We start from the raw sequence: 25,058 nt of genomic DNA, 5'->3' as shown, positions 1-25,058 counted from the left end.
AAGCTTGTATTAGAGGTTTCGTGTTCTGTTTTTCGCATTTTGAGTCGACTCCCTTTGTAATCTCGCTCGAGTCCTCGAGTACTAAAAAATTAGACTCTCTCAAGCTGTAAAATCCTAAAAATTTCAACTCGCACAAACTCTAGAGTCCTATAAATTTAAACTCGCTCTAGAACTCGAGTACTAAATAAATAGACTCGCTCTAGCACTCGAGTACTAAACAAATAGACTAGCTCTAGCACTCAAGTACTAAATAAATAGACTCGCTATAGCACTCGAGTACTAAATAAATAGACTCACTCTAGCACTCGAGTACTAAACAAATAGACTCGCTCTAGCACTCGAGTACTAAATAAATAGACTCGCTCTAGCACTCGAGTACTAAATAAATAGACTCGCTCTAGCCCTCGAGTACTAAATAAATCGACTCGTTCTAGCCCTCGAGTACTAAATAAATCGACTCGTTCTAGCCCTCGAGTACTAAATAAATAGACTTGCTCTAGCACTCGAGTACTAAATAAATAGACTCGCTCTAGCACTCGAGTACTAAATGAATAGACTCGTTCTAGCACTCGAGTACTAAATAAATAGACTCGCTCTAACACTCGAGTACTAAATAAATAGATTCACTCTGGCACTCGAGTACTAAATAAATAGATTCGCTCTAGCACTCGAGTACTATATAAATAGACTCGCTCTAGCACTCGAGTACTAAATAAATAGACTCGCTCTAGCACTCGAGTACTAAATAAATAGACTCGCTCTAGCACTCGAGTACTAAATAAATAGATTCACTCTGGCACTCGAGTACTATATAAATAGATTCGCTCTGGCACTCGAGTACTATATAAATAGACTCGCTCTAGCACTCGAGTACTAAATAAATAGACTCGCTCAAGCTCTAGCGTCCTAGAAACTTAAACTCGTTCGAGTAATCAAGTAGTCGAAAATAAGATCTACTCGAGTATTAGAAAATTAGATTCGCTTTAACACTCGAGTACTATAAATTTAAACTCGCTGGAGTACTTAAGTACTAAAATATTAGGCTCTATATTTTAAGTCCTAGTCGCTTAAGGTCTCGAGTACTATAAAATTCGTGTCACTCGTTTTGCTAATAATCAAATATGCATAAATTTCCCATTCAACGAAACCTCATAGCGTATATATAAAGCCTATAATTTGCCCTCAGTCTGAAAGGTCTTTGCGCGTTGATTTTCGCTTTTAGGTGGGAAAAGGTAGTATAGGCTCAGGTTGGGAATTTAATTAAGAAATTGGAGTTTTAAGCCCATTCTAAAACGTCGTCAGATTTTGAGTACCCCAAATTCTTTTTGAAAGATCGTGGAGGGAAATGTTTCTAATTAAGTAGGTGCGGCTACGCGTTCCGACCAAACGTTCGGAGGGGAAGTGGTCGGGTTTTAACTTACAAATTCTAGAAGTTTTCGCTTATTTAAAAGAAAGCAACTCGTGAAAGGAAAATTTTAGCGAAAATGCGAAAACCGCGGATGACGAATTTAACCAATAAGCACTCGACGCCCACATTTCCATCACCTTCAAAGACACATTTTCAATTGACATCATTACCAGCTTCCGGATAACATAGATCCATTCGCGTTTGATGTTGAAGGAGATCCTTTCATGGTAGTAACGCCTTTAGTGGATGATTTTTAAACGTCTCAAGTCTTCCCAGATGGCGTCTAAAATTTTATATCAGCTAAAAACCAACAAAAATATTAAATTTTTCGTCTTTAGTTTTTTAAAGTTGATCATTATAAATATTAAAACTTTTAAAAATATTCATGGAAAATATAATCAATTATAATTTTTTGTTGATCTTTAGTTCAGTAGCCGAAAGAGCGAGAATAGGGGTCAAAAACATTTTGGGTTTCAAATCCACGTACGTAGTTTTACACAGAAAGCAAGAAATTTTCCACATAGTTTCTGAATCAATTGGAGTATTTAGGGTGAAAGTTTGTTGTATACGGTAATTAATGGTTATTGTAGCAATAACTGTCGTTATTTTAAGCTAAATGCCCCACTGACATCGTTCGACATGATAGTGGCAGCTCAGATTAAACTAAATCCTAGTAATTTTTACATAAAACATCGTTTATATCCAACAAAAATATTTAATTTGCGCCATCTAGTATTAACAAAAGCATTAAAATCGAACCTCTAATGACCTAACTCTAAAAGTTTGTTTACACGTAAGATATTTGTTAATCAGTAAGCTCTTCTTTCTGGTTAGGTTTAGTCCAAGCGAGCAAACCGCGAGCTATGAATCCGTTTCCTGGCACGTGTTTTAAATAAAAAAATAAGAAAAGCTTCAGCAATTTTGTCCGGAGATGATCCCGGTGTCAATTGTATGGAGGAATTCCGAACGAGATTCTCGGGCAAATTTGCAAGTGCTCTTCGAGTTTTATTCTTACAACGACGGGTGTATCGAGCCTTTATATATGGTAATATTTTCGCGTAGCTTGTAAAAGCGCAAGGTGGTTTCGCGGCCCCTGTGCAGGTTCAAGAACCTTACAAAGAAGCGCGTTTTGAGATTTCTCTTTGAATGAAGAAAAGCCCATTATATTCCTAACACAGTTTTTCCGAAGATTTATGTATTTCTAGGGACCATTCCATTCTAGACATGGAAACCTTGTAACGGGCGGAATTTTGGGGTTCCCCGCGCGTGGACCCCTAAAACAAACGACCAGAATAGAGACGCCCTATAATTTAAATATTTTGATTTCGCTTTGCGTAGTCGCCCTAGATGTTTCTAATATATTAATACAAATATATACACCACCTTATTGAAAGGGAAACGCTCGTTAAGAATCCTAGCAAAGAACTTTTATTTTAAAGCAGAAACAAAAGGCTGGAACTTTCGCCATTAAGCATAAGGTCCAAAATAAAATACCCGCTCTTAGTTTTGAAAATTTTCAGTATAAAAAATTTAAGCAAGACCAAATGTAAAATGTACAGACGCGTTCAACAGTTTTTGAAGAAAAAAACATTATCCTTTGGACGTAAATGGTAGAATATAACGAAAGATACCATTCTTTTCAGAAAAATAAGCTAAAACCTTTCGATGGTGGAAAATCGTGCAGCGCGCCAATCAATAAAATTAGAGTTTGTTTTCTTAATTATTGCATTTAATGAAAATATAATATTTCAAAATAGCTTATATTGATTAAATCTGTATGCGTAAGATATAATGTTATTTATTCATCCCGCGGGAAAGCACCGACGTCCACCACGCCCAACCCTATAAGCGTAAATCTTTAATATGACGTATAAATCGAAACCTTAATGATAGAATGTAGGTGTCATTCTCTTCGGAAAAATTAACAAAAAAACAGTTTGGATGGTGGAAATTCATCTATTAATCTATAAAATTATAGTCTATTTTTTCATTATAACAATAGGGCATGTATATTTCACCAAAACATTTGGTATTTTCTAAGCTAATGGAGTGGCTAACAAGGAGACATCCCGAAGTGTAACCCACCGATTTTGTTCAAACTCGGGGGATTGGTAGACCTTCATGTATCATTAAAAATCCTAAAGGGAATTAATTCAATGGGCAACCGTTTTGCCATGGCAACGAAAAATGTTTTTGACAACAACAAATGGAAATTTTCCCATTGAAAATAACATGGGAATCTGACCGATTCCTAGAAAAATTTGAACAAATTTAAAAATTTCGAAAATGCCAAAAAAATAAAAAATAAATAAAAATTGACAGTAAAAACATCAAAATTGATCAACTTTTGATCAATTTGATGTCAAAATCCCATGTTATTTTCAATGGGAAAATTTTATATTTTGTATTGTCAAAAACATTTTTCGTTGCCATGGCAAAACGGTTACATTGAATAAATTCCCTTTAGAATTTTTCAACATACATGAACGTCTACCAATCGCCCGAGTTTGAACAAAATCGGTTGGTTACACTTCGGGATGTCTCCTTGTAAGTTTCACTAGGATAAAAAAAATCATACCATAAGTGGTATTACTCTAAGTACCCAAGACGCGCTGTTCTCTGGGACATGTTCTCCCCCTTTTCGTGACGTCAGCACGTGAGGTGGTTCAGGCGGCTGTTGCGAGCGCGAAAAATCCTCGAGAGAATTGAAGAGAGAAAGATTTGAATTTTATTTCTGGTAGTGGCGCCCACTAGTGTGCCAAACGGGAATTAACGGGGCGAAGGGTTAGACAGGGCTAGGCCGTTTCTCTTGTATAGAAGATTTTGGGGGAAAGAATATTCAAAACTAACCCCCTCTCCGTGAATCGAGCCGAGCCTCGGGAATCGAGAGGAAACTCGAGAGACATTCGTTTTTTCTTCCCCTTCGGTTTTCTAGTAACCAAGCACTAAAGCGTAAGCCTACCGCGGCAATGGTTAGCATTCATTTTAGTAGCAGGTATAGATAGTACTATTTTAGAGAGAGATAGTTTGGCACACGGACAAGCATGGCCCCCATAGAACCCGTTCGAAGTTGGGTACTTAGAGTAATACCACTTATGATCATACATATACCGGGTGGAAGCCTCAGCCGTGGTCCAGCCTCACTACTTCGCCTAGTACACCAGAGTGCTGCGGGTCGAACACTTCTACAGGCGCTGGTATTCCACAAATAGACCAATAGCATAATTAGAAGCGCATCTTTATCCAATCACCCGAAAAAGCATTTGGAGGATGCGTTTCTAATTCTCCCATTGGTCTATTTTTAAACTAGGAAAAGTACCTAGGCTGGACCACGACTGAGGGATCCAATTCTCCCATTGGTCTATTTTTGGCCTACCAGCGCCTGTAGAAGTGTTCCACCCGCAGCACTTGGGTGTACTAGGAAAAGTACCGAGGCTGGACCACGGCTGAGGCTTCCACCCTGTATATATATTAGGCCTAACGGAGATTTTTTGCGTGGACGGTCGCCATTACGTCTTTTTTGAAAACCATCTTTAAATGTTAACTAGATATGGCATAAAAGTCCAAGCGATTAACCAGTAGAACGTCGACATGTCATTATACATTTATAATAATAAATTATTATTATTACTAATATTTTAACTGCTTAGACCGCTCAAGAATATTTGTATGCTAATTGGAGCATATCATTAATAAAAAAAATCAAAATACTTGTTTAATAATAGGTTTTTTTAAGTATCTTTAGCATAGAATTTCTTTACATTTTTTAAGCCCTAGTAGTAAAATAATAATGAGCCGACCACTATAAGGTTCGTCAACACGTATTTAATTTCCGGTGGGGGAAACGTGGAAACTTGTACGGGCGCAATTCTTGATTGTCGGACTTCAACTTCAATTTTATGAAATTCCGTATAATGACGTTGGCTGTGTACCGATTTTTCTGTCGTCTAACCCTGAAATTCATTGGTTCAATCATAAATCTATTATTTGTTATACGAGTCTGATCCCAGTTTGTGGCATTGGTTTAAAGTGAATTTCTTTCGATTTAGTTTTTGCCCCTTTTCTTAAATACTTGTTGAGGTTAACGGTAATAGTAAGTGTAAAGCCACCAGCTGACTTGGGCCTAAGGTGATTATTAATGATTATTATTGTATTTGATTTCAAGCCATGCCAAATACCGAATATTTAAAACTTCGAATAGTTTGGTCGAATATTTTTGAATGAAGAAACAGGGCAAGTTAACTGATCAAATACCAAATAGTTTTTCGAATACCAAATACGAATTTGTTTGCTGCATTGGTCTTGATTTTAGAGCTTTAGTTTTACTTTGCTGCTCTCGAAAATTCCAAAATAAGCCAAGGCTCAATGATCTACCCAAAAAGAGGCCTAACAGCTAGCTGAGTACACGTACAGGTAGAGGTCGGCGTTTGGATAAGAATTAATCACTTTATCTTTTTTTATCCACAACCGACGATTATCCGAAAAATAAAATTATTTTTTGCATGTTAAATCCCTTTCTATCCGTGGATAATATCTATAAATAAACAGTTAACCGCAATTTCTATGGTTAATCGATATTTTGGCAGCTAATTTATCTGTTTTTCCCACCTCTACGTACAGGCCTAAATTGTTACGCCTAAACATGGTGATTGCAGCTCCACATTATGTGTCATTACACCGAAACTGATTTTTTTAAAGAATTTTACTTAGAAATTCCTTTCAAGAAAAAACCCTTTCGGTTACTCGACCAGTTTTGCAAAACTATTTGAAATACCCCATATTTCCTAACCGCCTTTTTAAATAATTGACTATTTGACCAGCGAAAACTTTTAATTGGTATTCGATCGAACTATTTGGTGTAACCTAAAATTTTGCACACCATTTATAAGCTACGCATAAAAAAATCAGTTAAGGTAGTGTAATTTGTACGAGGAGTGTAAATCAAATCTGGAAGCCAATTCCGGTCTGCCTATACCTAATTGCGTGTTCCTTATAGGGCAAATTAACTAGTATAGATCCGAATCTTTAGATCTAGGTGTCTAGCCACGAATCAGACATTGATAGATTTCTAGAAACTTCCGGATCAGTCTGGAGCTTATCCCAAATATACAAGTGGCGCTATATCTTAAAGGATTTGTGTTTACTGGGCCCCCGTACAGTGTAGCCGATGGTGACCATAATAATAATAATAATAATAATAATCAGCTAGGCTAATACCCAAGGCACCACCTTAGGTCTAAGTCATCAAGCGACTTTTGAAGCCATTAATTCAGGTGGCCGGGTTACAATGCGTAGGAGGGTGGTGGCAAGTCCTGCATGCCCCGCGAGCCAACAGCTCCCTACACTAACTATTACCGTTAACCTCAACAAGTATTTATTCCACATAACTCCCCTAGAATTAGGTTTAGAAGGGCCTGGGACATCTTAATCGAAAAGAAATATTCCCTCGGTAGCCCGCAATGAATTTTGGAGATCGGGGGCCACAAGTTGGTTGATGGGGGCCCACAAGTTGGTCATTTCCCATTTTAGTACTTTTTGGCAATATCCGACTTTAAATCTAAATTAAATTAAGACCGACTTGGTTGAAAATTACAGTTATAGTTAGTAACTTAGTACTGATCATTTCTGAATTTCTGTCGAATTCACAGGGTTCCACAACCCACGTACCCACTTTCGCAATATTGGAATTTAACACCAATTGATACAGACGCCATCTAACTCGAAAAAACATTTGCGTTTCACTACCTTATTTCCAAAGCCAGGTAACTCAAAATATTAATTTTTCGATAAAATTACCTTATTTCCAAAACCAGGTATTAAGGTGCTCGCGTTTCGTTACCTTAAATGTTCTTTATTTTTTAGGCTTCTAACATATATACGTTATGACACATTTGCTATTCCGTCGCACGGTCGCACTTAAGCCTCTAAACTGATCAAATTTTGAAATTAGCTTCCATTTTCCAATATTATTTATTTATATTATTATTAAACAACTCCCATTAAGCATAGTTTGTATCAGGTGTCATTATGTGAATTAATTCATAGATATATAAGTATATTATTAATTTTCTTCCCTTCCCTTTTTTGAGGGAGAGTATAATCTCCGTCAAATCTTTAAGAGGCTGTGCTTTTCTAAGTAATGCTAGAAAATTAGAAATTGACACATTTTTCCTATTCCCCCAAGATACGTGAAAATCGAATTAACTAGCGCGACTTTTACTTTCGTCGTTCTTAGACGAAAATAGGCCAAATACTAGATGTTACTAGATCTCACGTGGCTTTTTCTAACAAACCAAAAGTCACGTTCCTCGCTTTTCTAGAAACTTTCAAACGTAGGAAATCCCCCTTGGGTTTCGTAGCTGCTATGTGTAACCAGTTCCCTAATAAAAAAATTCCATACACATCATTCGTTGGCTAAATAAAGAATGCATTAAAATTTAACAGATCATAATTTAATCTTTATGTATTCTACCATAAGTAAGATAATACACATTAGTATGCCACTGGAGTTTTTTTATTGTAGGTCTGTCACAGAGTGATGGCGATAAATACGATAAAAAAGCGAATGTCAATATTCACCAAATTTTGGTCAGATTCCATAATCCATCAATATTTTGCCACAAAAAGCATTATTTTTACTTTTCAAATCATTTAAATTTTCACTAACATTGTAAGTCTTGGTTAATCCGTTAAAATGGCTGGTGGCGGAGACTTTTTGGGCGACGCTACTTAACGGAGAGTTGTCAGTCCTTAGCCACGTTATTGATTTTTTGTTAAGATAATAGGAAGTGTCACTTATGATACTAGTAATATCCTAAGGATATGAGGTATCATCGAGTCTTAAATATTATCTCGACACTTTTTAAACAATTTTTACACTGATGGCGTTGATATAAAGCATATAATATATAACCAATTATATAAAAAAAATCAGTTGTTATGTTACTTCATTGTAAAATACAATAACTTGTAATACTTCCACGGATTTCAGTTGATATATTTGTTTAATTACGGATGGGAAAGGTTTTGGGACAAATATAGAACTTAGGATTTGGCCAATAATTCTGTTATACCTTCTTCAGACGAGGCTTGTTAATCCGGGTTTAGACTCCGTTTATTAAACCAAGGTTTATATTTCTGTACTGAAAATGGTTATACAAATTAAACTTCGGTTTACCAAACTCAGTTTTGTAAATGGTATTAGCCTATAGAGTTAACCCATATTGCTAAATTATAGACTTTGTACGTAATTTAAATTTTAAAAGGAGATTTTAATGGAATTTTATATTCTTAGAAATATTAGAATAAAAAATGGCCTACTATTTCCTCACTTATTTAGTTAACAACTACTAAAAATTATACAATATTTTTTCTATGCTCGAAGCATTTATAACGGTAATTTTACTTTACCTACAATATTCCAAAATGTTAACCATAACTATATGGATGCCTTTCATCTAAATTTTTCCGTATAGAGTAGGGCCAGACGGGCCCATAGGGCGAAAGAGGCATCGCCCACTACGTCCTAGCCTCAAGGAACAGTTCAGCGACTTAATTGAAAACAAGGGCGCCTTTGTGGCGGCGCCCTAAGCTCCGAGTGTGCTCCGCCTTTAGGTATACAGTTCGGCTCTGGAAGAGAATGACCCCTATCACTTTACCAGATAAACATAACAACATACTATTAAAAGGCCAACGTTATAAACATCACGGCTTGGGCTTCTACAGCGCTTTGGAGACGTTTTGTCCAATTGACTTTGGCAGCGTTGTCAAACCTTTCCAGAGTTCCGGGCATAACTTTCGCGTGCCTTTGCATAGTCTCCCTCAAACACGGCCGAGAGATAACATAGAGAGGTCTCCTTGTTATCAAAATGAAAGTTAGGAAACTTTCTCAGAATGAACCAAAAATAAGAATTGTTAAACTTTCTCGGCTAGCCAAGCGTATCTTAAAAGCCTAGTTTACACTCAGGGCCGGGTTAAGCAGAGTTTCATCCCGAGGGGAGTATCAGAAAATAAATAAAACCGCTCTTGATTTCGCAGCTTAGTTTTCCCCTTAAAAAATCCTCGTATATCTCGGGCTCACTCCTGTGGCTGGCCCCCCAGGGTGAATGAACCCCTCTGCCCCTGCCCCCTTAGCCAGGTCCTACTGGGACTTAAGGACCAAAAATGTTTTCCACGCAACTAAGCCGTTTCTTTTTCAAAGAAATCATTCAACAACTGAGATATACGTATAACGTATCTGCACTGTTGGTGAGAGCGGAACTTAAAAATCCCTCATCCACGAATGATCCCGTTTTGACGAGGAAGAGGAGGCCTAAATTTGGTCGCTGCTCAGACCAACTCGTCCAACCATGAACTGTCAAGGAGGGGGTCGTACGCGACTCGTGACGCATCCACTATAAAATTGATTTCCACCGAAATAAAATTTAAAATTCAAAATCCGATTCTCAATGTAAACTAGATGGTATTTTTTCTTCTCTTTGCAGCTTTTTTATTTATATCCTTCTGATATATGTCGGGACGAGGTCGGACGGGGTCATGAGAGATCGAATGTTTGCTAAAATCATACGTAACTAGCCCTCGCTCAAACAAGAGAGCGCTTCTGTATCTTTCCTTTCCCGCGGTGGACCAGACCAGACCAGACCAGACCAGAACAGACCAGAAATTTGTCCAACCACCCGACGATTCGCGGGAAATGTTCAAACATGGAAATCGGAAAACACTCTCTTTGTTTATCCCAGGAAAGAACTAAAATCTGCTCTCCTCAAACTATCCTCAAATATTGAACTTTTTCCCACCGGTAAAACCGAAAGAGTGATTGCTTAGCATTAGTTGCCGGCCCCTCAGACAACAATAAAAACATTCTATTTCAACACATTGGAAAACAAACACGTTGAAGAATGTGTAAAATTTGACGTTTTTTTCCGACCGTTTTCCTAAATATTTACGTGATATACTAAGCGACCGCGACAAGAAGCAAGTTGATCGTCATTTTAATAATGTACACACTATCAAACCTATTTTCATCCGCGACCTTAAATCATTCAATGGTGATCGTCCTCATAGAATTACTGAAGAAAAGAGAACCTTTACGCTGAACGTTTTACGGAAAGGGGGAAGACAATTTCCGAATTTTGCCCTTCCGACGGCGGCAGGCGCTAAAGCGTCTAACCAATGAAAAATGTACGCGAGAAAATGCATGACTTTTGACGGGTTGCGTTCTCCTTGTGTGGGGTGCTGTGTTTGTTGCTACTAGATGTAATAGTTATCTATTTAAATTTTGTAAAGATTTAATTGGCTTAGGCAACGTTTGATTCTGTTTGATGTCCATTTTAGAGCTTATTTTGTTGATTATTCGCCTTTTATTTTGGCCATTTAGTTTGTGTTTAAATGTTCCTTTTAGCGCGCCCATTTAGCGCGTGTTAAAACCCCTTTAAATTCTTCAAATTATTAGTCTTAATTCTGTAACCGCCTCGAAGGCAGATTCTGCAAAAGTATCGCGTTTCTTCTTATAAAATGTAATGTTCCTATTACCATTGTTTTACTTTATTCTAACATTAACGTGATAGAATACCTATGACGTAGGAATTCAATTATGAAAGCATACTCAAAATCTTGGCAAAGAATTAAATGAAATATTAAATCTCTTTTAAAATTATGAAAGTTGTTTAATTTAAGAATGTCGAACAAGCCTGTCTATCAGACTCAAAGGAGAAAATGAATCGCCATCGAAAAATTAACGGAATCGAATAAATGTTTATACATAATTAGAAGCTAAAATTAAGGCAACATTGTAAAAGCGAATGTATGATCTGAAATATCCGAGTTAATGTGGGTAGAACTTAATTTTAGTTGAGTTTCTTCCTGGGGCAGTATCTCATAGATGTCCCCAAAATTTATAAAACAGGTATTGATCAGTGGAGGCATTAGGGTGTAAACCATAGTTTACTTTTAAACTCTAAAATTGAAAAAATTTAAAAATCATTTGGAAGATATCTTTTAAATTTATTTTAAAGTCGGTGGGCGCACGGTCATTTTGGGCAGAACCGTCCCTTGGGTAGGGCGAGAGAGACAGGGGCCCAGGGCGCCAAAATGTTAGGGGCGCAAAATCGATGATTTTCATTTAAATTAGATATTGAAAATTAAAAAAATTCTACTTATAAGGTTCTGGGGGCGCCATTTTGGTTTTTGGCCCAGGGCGCCATTGGGACTAGGTACGGCTCTGATTTTGGGCATTTATAAATTGATATTTTCGTTGTGACATTAATTGGCGCAAAAGCGTTTTGGGTAGTTGTAAAAATGGTTTAAAATTGTGATAGAAAAAAAGATTTACTTATTGAAATTAGATAATACAACGATTTTTAAATGATCGCGAGTCTGAAATATTCTCTTAGCCTTTCGTGTTTATTTCGTGACATGTTTATTTAAAAAACGTATAGACCAATGAATAATCTAAATTCCAGCTGAACGGGCTTGAAAACATTGTGCGACAGCTATAATGACGTAGGGGAATCTAATGTGAAATCTACCAGGGCTTTCATATTATGAATCGTTTTCTTATCAATTATATAATTTGTTTAAAATAAACACCGAATTTCAATGAAATTTCACCAAAGCCTGATTTTAGAAAATTTGATTAAAAGCCGCACCCTTATAGCTTAGTTACGGGATAATAGGCGAAACTATAAAGTCCAGGGGGGCTGAAAAGATGGTAGTCACGTGACTTTGTGGAGAACCGCAGCACCGTCTATCCTAACAAATACGAACTAGTATTCATTTTATTTCGCTAATGGTGGTTTAAATTTTGATCGGTTAGTCTAAATGATCTATTTATTATTATTATTTAAAACATTTTGTAATAGAAAAGTGTAAGTCAATTAGCTGTCTGCAGAATCTGGAAGGAAAATTTTTTTCTTTAACGTCGCACGGCCAACTATGAACACGAGTTACCGAATCGAAGTTGGCTGTGAAAAGGTAGTCACATGATTTTGTTTTCCCATTTCAACGCTTCACATTTCCACCCCGTTCTACTCTGTACAGCCGCTTTTGGAAACAAAAATGTAAAAACTACAATTTCTCTGGCATGATGTATGAAGCGGAGAAACTCTACATTAACAAGTTCGGGAATAAATTTCATCCCTCAAGTAAACTAAACCCCAACTACCATTAATCTGAACTTCTTTAAAGTTGTAACAAATGGTGCCACTGTCGCGTGAGGTCGCGGGGCGCTTAGAGATTACGGCGGGGATTGCGTCGCGATGTCGTATCTACGGTATATGAAGGTTAATAATGTCTCATTCTCCGAAAAAGTCACCAGAAGCTACAGTCGAGAGTGTGACTCGAAAGAGTAGGGAACGGATATCGCCGTGACAACTTCCGATCATTTATTTCTGATTTCACGCCGCCGGGTGTTGAAAAAAAAAGGAACGCGAACGAAATAATGACGTTTATTAAATATGGCTTTTAAGCCCCGAAAGGTCGAGTTCGGATTGACACGTTATATATAACAGATCGAAGGATAAGAAAGAATATACGTGGTATAAAGAGACAAATGTCAAATTCTCGAGCTGATCGATTGCTTTGGTAAACTCGCCAACAGCAAACTCGGCTCCTTTTTTTTCATAACAGCGCGATAAAAAGTAGATTCTCTTCAAACAATCAAAAAGAACTATTGAATAATTCAAATCGAAAACTGTGCCAATTTTACGGAGTTCTCGCTCAAAGAACGACTTTTTCCAGAACGAAGTTTCAACCGACGAAGGAAAGGTTTTTTCAAAGGCGCCGTTGCCATTCGGAACATTTTTTGCTCGATCGGCTGTAGGCGTAAAATAGGACCAAAAAAATGGAAAGAGCCGCGAGTTGTCTATTCATCAGACGCGAAATTGATAAGAGTCGCAGTTTTTAGAACGATAAATAGAGTTATCATCATTCGATTGAGAATGGAATAAAACAGTTGAATAAACGAGCGGGCTTGGACAACGATTAAAATCACTTACAGTCCGAGTAATAAATAAGGTTTTGGAAAGCTAGATATCAAATTGAAAATTTGCCTGAAAATCAGTGGCGGCTTAAGAAGGCTAGGTCCCCGGGGTGGCAATGTTTGGTGACACCCCCCAGGACCGTGCAAAAGTTTCCACGGGTCCTTCGTTTTGCACCCCCTCCCCTCGTGCCCAAAAAATTCTTCAAGTTTAATCGTTCTGATTTGCACCCTCCCCCCTCGAGCTTCTCCAACGGCACCCCTGCCCCCCCCCCTTACGCCGCCACTGCTGAAAATCCCGAAATTTGCACACAAAAAACGTATATCACGAGTGAAACTCGTACTTTTAAACCTCTAAATCAGTTTCGAATTTCCGAAATCACCTCGAGATTCAAAATCCCCTACAATAAAAAATTACGAGTGTTCAACCGCTCGGGAGTCGTAACGGGTATGGCGAGCCAAGAATAAAAACACGTAAAATCACAGAGGCTAGTTCCAAAAGTAAATGAACGGAAGTTATCAGACTGCTATACTCCCCATTTTTTAGGCTTTTTCCTTATGAAGTTACATTTGGACTTCGAATTTGAAAGTTAGCGCGCTCCTATGCCGAAAAAAAGGGTTTTGGTTTTTATGAAACCATTTTTATACATAGAAATAGCTATACCCACAATTCACAAGTGCAATTTATCGCGTCAAAAGACGGGGATGGAAATTAGCTTTTATTTGACTCGATTTTCTCAAAATTTTCATAATGAAAACGCCCTTCGATTCTGAGAGCTATTTCGATAACTGCGGTTCATTTACTTCTGCTTAGTGTTGTAAGTCGGAAAATTTTCCGCCAAAAACTTTCGACTCGGAAAAAAATAAAAATTATAATAATAATAATAAAGGCAAATCATTATCTACTAAAATACGTGTTAAATTGGTATTGATATTACCGATTTTTTTTAATGGTAGAAATATAATGCCAAATATAGTGTTGTAAGTCGGAAAATTTTCCGCGGAAAATGACCGAGGCCTTTTTTCCTTAAAATTTTCCGTATTATTCCGAAAAAAATAAAAAAGTTTTAATTCCATGATTAGTCTAATATATTGTTTGCAAATTTAAATGAAGCGGCATTTTCGCCTCATTTTTTCGAATCTAAAAGTAAAACTAAACCTCTAGACTAGCTCTAAATTGATTAACAATGTAACACTATTAATGTTTTGTAGTATGTTTACTGATATTAGACATTTTATATCGATAAAAAGTTAAAAACATTAAAAACCCTTAACAAGTAATTTATGTTTCAAGTTTTTCTTTTTCCGATTTGCGGAAACTTTTCCGCAATTCGTAAAATTTTCCTGAAAATTAACATCACTACTTCTGCTAGTTCACAATCGTAATTACATTTTAAAATGCCTTGTAACAGCTAACCTTGGAACCCGCGCCAATCGCGCTATAATCTGCAGGGCTTTTAGCTCTACCAAATATTAAGGGCTCACGTATTCTAGGCGCCAAAAGGTTAGGCAAAACCATTGCGGAATACCGAAAAACAAAGCTACTAGGAAAGTATACTAATCACGATAATTCGTTGAATTCTAATATAAACTCTTCCCTAATTATATAAGGGAAGGGTCGGATAATAATAAATCGAGTGTTTAACGCTGCCACCAAACAATAGGACGTCAAAAACATGTTCGTAGAAATGGGAGTGCTCGTGTTTTACCTCCGTGTCATTAGCGTACATTTCCAGTCGGTATCCCGGTACCAGATTCATGGCGTTGACGTCTTCGATGGCCAGTTGGACGGCGCTCAATTCGGAGAATCCGTCCGCGGGATGGTCCCGGCACCCGGAGTTGCTGACTTCGAACAGACCTGAAAGAGAGATTTAAAAGAATAATAAAAATACTCGTTAGGAACATTCGCTTTTAATTGATTCGGTCCACACAGCGCGCCACCCTTACTTTTAGTTCCCTACGTATATATATATATATATATATATATATATATATATGAGTAAACGTGCCGGTTTTTAATTGCCCCCAAACTTCGGCGAACGCCCTATGAATCTCAATCGTGGTGGCTCTTCGAAAGGCGCTTCGAGTGGGCAGTTCTTGATTTAAAATAAAGTCGGTTTAAAAAAGAAATTCGCGAATTACGTAAATAGAAGTAAACCGACTGGAAAGTTATTACTTAAATCTGCGCCGAATGAAAGAACTTTTAATGATCGTCCTAATTATTGGACCAACCTACTTATAATTATACGTTTAGTCGAGGAAAATTCTTCGTTTGATCGTTGCTTTCAAATATATTACGCCTGTTCTACAGCCCTTTGTGGACCTTATGCACTTATTAGCTTTCTTGGCTCCACTAGCTAAAAATCATTCACCTCGCGGCGAGAGGAGCCGGGCTCGATCCAGCGCCGTACTTAGTCCAAATGGCACCCTGGGCCAAAAACCCAAAATTGCGCCCCCAGAACCTTAAGTAGAAATTTTTAAATTTTCAATATCTAATTCAAATGAAAATCATCGATTTTGCGCCCCTAACATTTTGGCGCCCTGGGCCCCTGCCCCTCTCACCCTACCCCAGGGACAGTTCTGGTACGATCCCAGCCTGTTGCACTGGATGAAAACTTGGAACTACTACTTCCACGTAGAGTTTGTAAGTTATCTCCTCACAGGTTAAAGAGGTTTTAGCCCGAATTCTTCGGTTTCCCCCTTCCAAAAAAACGTGTAGAGGTTTTTAATGATAATAGTCAGTGTAGGGAACTGTTGCGCCTCGCGTGGCATGAAGGGCTGTCCACCACCCTCCTACACGATTTCACCCGGCCACCTGGGATAAAGGACTTAAAAGTCGCCAGATGACTTTGGCCTAGGGTGGTGCCAAAAGTATTAGCCTAGCTGATTATTATTATATCTCAACAACTACTTTAACGTTTTGCGTGAAATATTTTATGTGGTAGAATATGAAATGCTCTACGTAGTTGTGATGGAGGAGAATAGCTCTTTCTATAAAATAATATATACGCATATATGTATAAAAAGTAATTTTTTGGAGCGCGCGCTTCCTAATATTTCCGTGCAGAGGGTCTCGTGCGTTTTCGCGCGAGCTCAACAAAAACAAAAATATGCGCGTGCTCTCTAACTTTAACTGCACGATGAATCTAACGTAATCACGTGACCTCTCGTATTTTATATAAAGATATTTTTACCGCCTCGTGCCAGTTAACAGTAGGTACGTTCAGCAGCAGTCAACAAAAAAAACCCGATGGATTTGATATTTTTCACCGATGAGTTGCTGAACGCTTTTATTCAGTCATCGGTGTTTTTTAAAATGGCGTATAGCTTTTATAGTAGTTTTAGTAATGACGTCAGTCATCGGAAAAACCGACTCTTCCAGCCGATGACTTCGGTGAGTAACCGATGACCATCGTGACGTCAAAACCGGAAACGCGAAAAAGCGAAGGAAAACCATCACCGGCGTGCGCTTCAGTGGCGTCGGAAGACGTCAATTTCAGGGAACCAATGAGATGCTGGGTTGATTTGGTATTTTGAGAAGGAAGGAACTTACTGTTAGAGCTACCTTAAAAATCATCTCAACCCACAGTATTAATAAATGCATTGTTGAGCAACAAACACAAGAAGGACACAGCTAGCCTTTAAACACGCTAACGCAGTGTTGTGTACAAATTTCATTGGACGAGCCTTTACGCTGAACGTTTTACGGAAAGGGGGAAGACAATTTTCCCCTTCCGACGGCAGCAGGCGCTAGTAAAGCGTCAAGCCAATCAAAATTGTACACAAGAAAATAGACGACTTTCGACGGATTGCGTTCTCCTGCTGTGTTTGTCGCTCCTAGGTGTAATTAGCCGAGAAACTTTTTGTGGTATCTTTTCGCCAGTTCTCGAACTAAAAGTGTACCCTTTTTACCCTAAAAACTCAACAGCTACTTTACCGATTAGCATGATGTTATGTGCATTGACTAAATTTAAAATTATACGATTCGTGATATACATTTGAGGAGCTGATCACTACCGGTAGCCGATCGAAGAGCCTCTAGCTTTGAGGCACTTGAGAGTCCGTACAACATTGTAGTGGAATCAAAGGCAACATAAGCGTGGCTCAAACATGCCGAAGTACTATGTATTCATAATTCACGACTAAGCTTGATTTTGGAACACTGATATGTGACCCGATGAAAAGTGACGCAATATTTAAATTTCTTAAATAACAAACTTTTTTATATTTTAACATTCTATTTTCTCTGATAGGCATCTCGCATCAACAATTTACCCTTATAAATTTTTTTTATATAAATTTGGACCAAATTAAACGCAAACTAAATTTAATAATGATTTAAAAATGAAACAAACAACAATGTACAGTTGTAGACTCTCTTTCACGTCCAATTTGGGGGGTGACCATTTTGAGCACATTCTGACAGACAAGACTGCCATTGTGGCTGTTTGTTAGTAGGCAGTATATTTTCTTTGCACCTTTAGGTACTGCAAGAAAAATAACACTTATTTTCTTACTTTACTATTTTCAAAATGGCCAACCATATTGTCGATTTTTTAAGGTGGTCTAAGTAAACATATAGCAAAATTTTATATGGATAACTAACACAATCAATGACAGTGGCGTCACCAGGATTTCAAAACTGGAGGCGCTTAAGCCATAAGCTCTGGTCTAGAGGTCGGCGGAACGAATAAATTACAATAAAAAGTTTGGTTAACTGTTTTTTTATGAACATTTTATACGAATAAGCAACGATTTAACATGCAAAAATATTCGGTTTTTTCGTATATTTTTCGGATAATTTGCGGTTATGAATAAAAATAAATAATTGGATAATTTCTTATTCAAACGCCGATCTCTACACTGGTCAGGGGCGTCTCATTGAGTGATATGGAGGAAGGGGGGGGGGGGTCCCAAAAAGGTTTGAGACCGACTAGGAAAAATGAAATTTTTATGCCCATTTTTAAGTTTGAAGAAACTTTTCGCCAAGTGAATTGGAAAAATTCTGAATTTTAGGAGGCACTTTTCGGAATTTTTAGGTGATTCTTCAGAAATTTTTCAGGTGGCTCAAGCGCCGCCTAAAACACCCTAGCGACGCCACTGATCAATGACATATCGTTATTTCACTATACGCAATGGATAATTTAAAAAATAATCGATAACTAAGTTAGATGTCGCGCTCCAATCTGTATATTTAAAATCTATAGTCCAACCTTCTGGTTCCTTCGAAAGTGGAGAAAGAAGTATTTTCCAAAACCACCACCTAAAATCAGAGCTATTTGAGGGATAATGGTGGCAATGGCGACTCCTACAATTTGCCACGAAACAAAGTCCACGCGTGTCGGTTAATGATTAGTTAGTAAAAATAAAACCATTAGCCGCACTCGAGCTGAAGCCCGAAGGATAATGAGACACTCTTTGATCCGAATTTAAAATTCACACTAGAGACCGTTTAAACGAAACTTTGCTCCTAAAGTACTTATTTATTATTAAGCTAAAGTACGTTAACTTTCGACAAAGTTATTTGAAAACCTGATTAAGTATGGTTACTTCAAATCTATGGACTAGCATTATTAGAAGTATCTAGACTAATATTCGTAACTAATTAAATTGATCAACAAAGGCATCGTTTGCGAACAAAGTTGGACGAAAATGTTTGTTCAATTGGCAGATTTGGCTTTAAGATAGAGTGTTAAAAGTGACGGTAGGAAACCCGTTTGGAATTCCGGAGATAATAATGGGACAGGGATTCGTACTAGGACCAACGCTATTATCTACCTTGAAGAAAAATGGTTCGATTGACCGTTGGCTCCCAGGAGGTATCTTCGCTATCCGGATCGTCCGACGTCGGGACAACGGAGTCCGGAGCCGCGTAATATCCGGTCCCGTTATCGGCCACGTCCAAATCCCAAAAGGTTGACGTGTCAAAATTGAAACTGATGGTCGCATTAACGGACGTGCCTTCTTCCGGTGGCGCCGAGGCTTTCGTGCCGCTCCAAGAAGCCGCCGCCGACAGACAAAACAACACCGAGATCCGAGATACGACGCTGCTCTTCGATGGGCGTATTGGCCGCTCAAAAGATCCCATTACCACTCGTCGTCCGACTACGGACGATTGTCACTCTAAAGTACTGATCCCGCGATCACATCGTACACTCACGCTACTGCTCTTCGATCAAGTTCGCTATAACATTGAAAGTAAACTAAGGGAAACCAGGTTTCCTTAAACTATTCAGCTATTTGGACAAACAAATTGTAAGAGCGTAAATTCCGAGCATCTTCTCAAAACGGAAACGATAATATATCGTACAAGTGTAAACTTAGATTTCGTTACGGTAGTCCGTAACTGAAACAACCGAGAAAATAAATTGTTCTTCGACGGAACATTCTTCGTATATCGCGTCCTTAAGCGTTTGATTAGACCCGTCCGTGAACCGATCAAGAATGAAGACGAAGAAACTCGGAAAGGCCGAAAGAAAACTTTCGCGCGGGAAAGGTCCGACGCGCGGCCGAGCTGGACAATGTCCCCTTCGACTGTAATCAGTCACTCCGTCCACATTCGCGCACCTTGGGCCACGTACCTCCGCGCAAAAAGCTACAAGCGCGCCCGCTTCGATCGTCGACGATTCCGTTCTACTAGGCTCTACACCGAGCGAGACTCATCGCGAAGCCCACGGCTGGACTGTTACCAACCGTAGCGCCATCTCCGAACCACCCGCTAAACTAATTTGCCAGTATTAATTAATTCAATCCGCCGTTCCGATTCTTATTTCACTCGAGGCTATGACAGCTGAGAGGACGCGAAGTATACGGCCATGTCGCCGCCGAAACGTTTCGCCTATTTATTCACGGTTTCGAGGCAATTTGTGTTCAAAAAAACCTATTACCCAACTCGTAATGGGAAAAGCCGCTATCCACTCGCTTCTCTATTCACTTTCCAGTGTTTTGCCAAAAAGAGCCAGCTCGACTAAATTGTACCGAGATTGTAGAGTGAAACGTTCCAAAAGAAAAAAAGAGTTGGTTTTTGCAAGTGTAGGCCCTTAATGGTCCGGTTTTTTTTATTTAAAAAATAAGCGTTAGGAGACATAATAATCACGATTAAATGATTAAATAATAATCATGATTAAATCATTTCAATAAGGCCTAAGGTGGTGCCTTGGGTATTAGCCTAGCTGATTATTATTATTCTTATTATAATCCTTCCAATACTTATTTAATCATTTTAATCACGATTTAATCATTTGGAAACTTTTTTATTAATTTGAAAACCTGTTTAATCATCTGAAAACTTGTTTAATCATTTGGAGGCTTTTTTATTGATTTGAAAACTTGTTTAATTATCTGAAAACTTGTTTAATCATTTGGAAACTTTTTTATTAATTTGAAAACCTGTTTAATCATCTGAAAACTTGTTTAATCACTTGAAAACTTGTTTAAACACTTTAAAACTTAATTGTTTAATCACTTGAAAACTTAAATGTTTAATCACTTGAAAACTTGTTTAATCATTTGAAAAGGTAATTAATCATTTAAAATCTTCATTCCAATTCTTGTTTAATCATTTGAAAAGGTAATTAATCATTTAAAATCTTCATTCCAATTCTTGTTTAATCATTTGAAAAGGTAATTAATCATTTAAAATCTTCATTCCAATTCCTGTTTAATACCTTCAATTCTCGTTTAATCATTTCAATACTTGTTTACTTATGGCATTACTTATTAATTAAATTAATTTTTTTATTTATTTAGTAAGTTGTTTACATGAGAGGTTAGAGGGCTAAGTCAGCTGGCGACTTGTAAGCCCTCATTATATATTAATATATATCAATACATTTTGTACAATTAGTATAAAGTCAGTTAACAGACAATCTTAGCTATAAAAATTATAAAGAGACAAAAATAAAACGTTTTAACAATTTTCTTTTTTTCCTTGCGTAACTAAATGTTTAACAGAAGTACAGCAAATGCAATAAACTAAAACTATAGATAATATATATTAACAAATGAAAAAGAACGAAAGGGGGAAAACCCAAAAGTTAAATAAAGCCAGGATTGACAACCTTAGTGAGATCAGATCTCATTTTTAAAACTTTTCTGCTTGATAATTTTTTTCAATTTGACTGCACTTATTACAATTCAATCACGATTTAATCATTTCAATCATTATTTAAGAGCTTAACTCATTTGTTTAATCTTTTCTATCAATATTTATTTTTTCTATCAATTTTTAATATTTTGACATTTTCACCAAATAGGGGCCCTTTCGTTTTAAGTATTGATTTTTTTAATTTAATTAAATTTTTAAATAATTAAAAATATTATGCTTTAACTATTGGTCAAAATGTAGAAATCTGGCACATATCCCCAATATTTTCAGAGAACTTGTAAAAATGGGGAAAATAAAATAAAATTGTTTTTTTTTATTAAGGGCCCTTTTGATATGCTGCGGGGGAGCCCAAATTTTGTCGTTACGCCACTGCCTTCAAGTCCACTATTCTTTCAGCCTACCATATCAAACCATTTCGTAAATCAGGAAGACCCGAATAATTTTACAAAGGAATATTTAGTAATATTGAATTTAGTTTGTAGTTTGAAAAATGTTTCCCAAAACTTGACGAAAAGACGCGACAGTTTCCTATACAGTTAAAATACTTTTCTAAAGGTACGTTATTGTTCGCTTCTTATTGTGGATCAGAGAGACAAGGAGGAACAGCGGGCCGGCTGAGTGAGAGGACCGAAACTAGACTACCCTACGTTTCAGAAACGCATTATCGGCCATTTTTGACTTTTTGAGTTTGAATGCCCTTCATACTAATTTTAGAGTGCTGACACTAAATTTGAAGTCCGTTTTTTTTCTATCTGGGCTAGTTTCCGAGTTGTAAAAATGCAAAAACGCATTAAAAATCAAAAAGGTTTGAAAATACTCCGCGGAATCGCATTAACGACCGTCGGAAATTTGTAGACACGCATTATGTCGTTATTAACCAATAAGAGTATTCATTTCGTATAATTTCGTCTAGAGGGGGTAGTCACTGAGGTAAACAGGTGTACAAATCGTCGGTAATCACGGGGAATCGCTTAAGAAAATCAATGGAAATCACAAATAAATTGAGAAAAATCAGTGTAAATCACTGAGAAACTAGCTGGCATCATGCATTGCGGGACGCGTTACGTTTCTCTTTTCCGCCACCGGGTGGATTTAGCGCTGTACTTTCGACAGTCGTTTGCTTGAACCAACACTGCCTTTCGATTCAAACTTAGGGTTGATAGGCTTATGGTATTATTATACCACATAATGCGTTTTTGCCAAGAGTTTTAGCCAAATATAAACGTACAAAACGCATTATGTCCAATTATTCTGAGATTTACCTAATTTTTGCGATAGTCGTTAAAATATTTAGATTACGGACAAAAAGAAACCAGTAACAACTAGTTTTCAGTTACCTAAATACTAATTTAGTATTGTTATTTTTCGTAAAAATTAAAAAAAAATCGGTTTCTCTCGAAATGCCATTTTTGGAGATAATGCGTTTCTGAAACGTAGGGCAGTAGAGACTGTATGGGAAAGAGAAATTTGCATGTCGGAGGTGTTAGACTGGTTAAGCCCTCGCTTGAGAACGCCTGGAGAGAACGAGTAAGGTATTCAATTTGCGTCCATTAAAGCTACGTTCCTACACTCTTACGCGTTTACCCTTCGCGTTTTCTAGGCGCGAGCTTAACCCGGTATATTGTCTTCGGCGAAGAAAAGGTTCGCCAGGTGACCCTGATATATCACGCGTAACGGGAGTGAGAAAACCTCGCTTCAGACAAATTGGCCAGCCTGTGGAGTCTACGGCTCTGTACAGAATTTTCTCCTCGCCCAATGCAGTTTCAGGAGGGGGGTCCCGTGGATTTATGTTTCGCGACAGCCACTTATCTAAAAATCAATAGTTGCTCAACGCTAAATTTCTTTATTTGTTCAAGATTTAGTTTTCATTAATTTTTATATCGATTCTGATTTTAATTAAAAAGCGTTTTGTAACTTACGGACTATACTTTTGTAAAGAGCGTACATTTAATATTTTTACACCATAAAAATTAAGTGTGTAAAAATTATTCTGGGTACGGATATTTATTGGCATATAGCCGATATTTAGTACAAAAGCCAAACCTAGTAAAACCAATTGAACTCAAGATATACGGCTGTATTAGGCAACACCTAGTAAAGGTAAATTTAGGAAATTTCGAGTTAGTAGCAAATTCAAGTATAAATTCCAATTGTACACCTGATGTGAAATTTTCAAACCCCCAAAAATATTGGTCGATGAGATATACCACTAAGTACCACTTACATTACCGTAAGAAGTAAGGTAAATCAAAATAAAAAAACTGAATTATCTCGAACATAAAAATGTCGTTTGCGAGGTTTTGCCATCTAACAAGGGTAACGTCCTTTTGTTGACGTTTCTACGACGCTTTCCAATTGGGAGTTGACCTTATAGTAGCCAATTGAAAAGGAATGCCAAAGCACTTAGAACGTAACTAGTCACCGCTAACCTCTTTACCTTTTGCATTGGCGTAGTTACACTTGAAATAGGTCGGTTGACTTTTATTAATTGTACGGAATTTCCGAGAGCGTAGAACAACAGTTTCGCGTCGCTCGAGACATAAATCTCAGACGGTATACGATTCGGGGGGATGTCAGCCTGAAGCAACTGCAGGGACTGCTGTACCACGAGCAATTTCGAAGCGACGGAAGATAAATTGCTTCTATTTGGTCTGCAGAGCTGTGAAAGAGAGAAAGCTTTGGGCAGAACAAATAATCCTCCGGGGAATGTTGACCGTCGTATAGCCGCTATTACAAAGAAACTATATCTGGATGGGCCACTGGACGGGTTACGGATATCGGGTTAATGAAGAACCCTTTCGTTCCGCTCTTCAAGGACCCGCCGACCCTCTTCCATTGACCAGCGGACGAAATTACACCGGACAAGATTTACACTCTTTCTTCTTTTGAAACAAATCAAGGCTATTTAGATGGCTTCTCTATTCGCTGTGAGAAAAACATTGAATGTTTTGAATATTTGTAAATTTGTGTATTGTAAACACCCGAAATAGGTTTCGCAGTAGCATCGCTACGGGTTTTTCACAGGTGGCCTAATTATTTTGTGGCCCCTAAGAATTTTGTGGCCCTTACAACTTTAGTGACCCCTTAAAAATTTTCCAGGAAGCGAGAAGAGCAAGGTCGTTTATTGTTGCCGCTCTCATCGCGTTTACTGGACCCCCTATGACCTTGTATCCGACTTGGAGGGGACACGTGCATGCCCGGGGTATTTCCCTAAATCCCCTTTCTTTTCTTTCTATTGCCCATTCAACTTTCTCTCAATTTTCGCTCACTTCCTCCCGAATCTATCTGTTTATGGTCTACTATCTTATTGAGTAAACAAATTGATTTTGAAATTTTTTTTCCAGAAAAACTCTTCTTGGCAATAAAACAAATTTCTAGAGATAAAGAAAATTCATAAATTCAAATATGTGGCCTCTTAATTATAAATATGTGGCCCTTTTAATATAAATATGTGGCCCTTTTAATATAAATATGTGGCCCTTTTAATATAAATATGTGGCCCCTCTCAGAAATGCAGGGGGGGCTAAAGCCAACTTCAGCCCACCCTTAGCGCCGCTACTGAGGTTTCG

General features: G+C 37.6%; 1 protein-coding gene across 1 annotated transcript in view; it reads right to left on the bottom strand.

Annotated features, from left to right (window-relative positions):
• GABA-B-R3 (gamma-aminobutyric acid type B receptor subunit 3) overlaps positions 1-19,629 on the bottom strand; it is a 91,667-nt gene extending 72,038 nt beyond the window's left edge. Inside the window, exons 1-2 of the mRNA XM_090172471.1 lie at positions 19,161-19,629; positions 15,092-15,240 (exon numbers count right to left, since the gene is read on the bottom strand). Of these exons, the coding sequence (XP_090028597.1) occupies positions 15,092-15,240; positions 19,161-19,470 (459 nt within the window). The 5' untranslated portion in view covers positions 19,471-19,629. The remainder of the gene's footprint in view (positions 1-15,091; positions 15,241-19,160) is intronic.
• Positions 19,630-25,058: the final 5,429 nt, after the last annotated feature.

This window comes from Leiobunum rupestre, chromosome 4 (assembly GCF_980474605.1).
Source record: "Leiobunum rupestre chromosome 4, qqLeiRupe1.1.hap1, whole genome shotgun sequence".
NCBI lineage: Eukaryota > Metazoa > Arthropoda > Arachnida > Opiliones > Sclerosomatidae > Leiobunum > Leiobunum rupestre.
The sequence above is the reverse complement of the archived record's forward strand: the minus strand, read 5'-3'. Positions and strand labels throughout refer to the sequence as shown.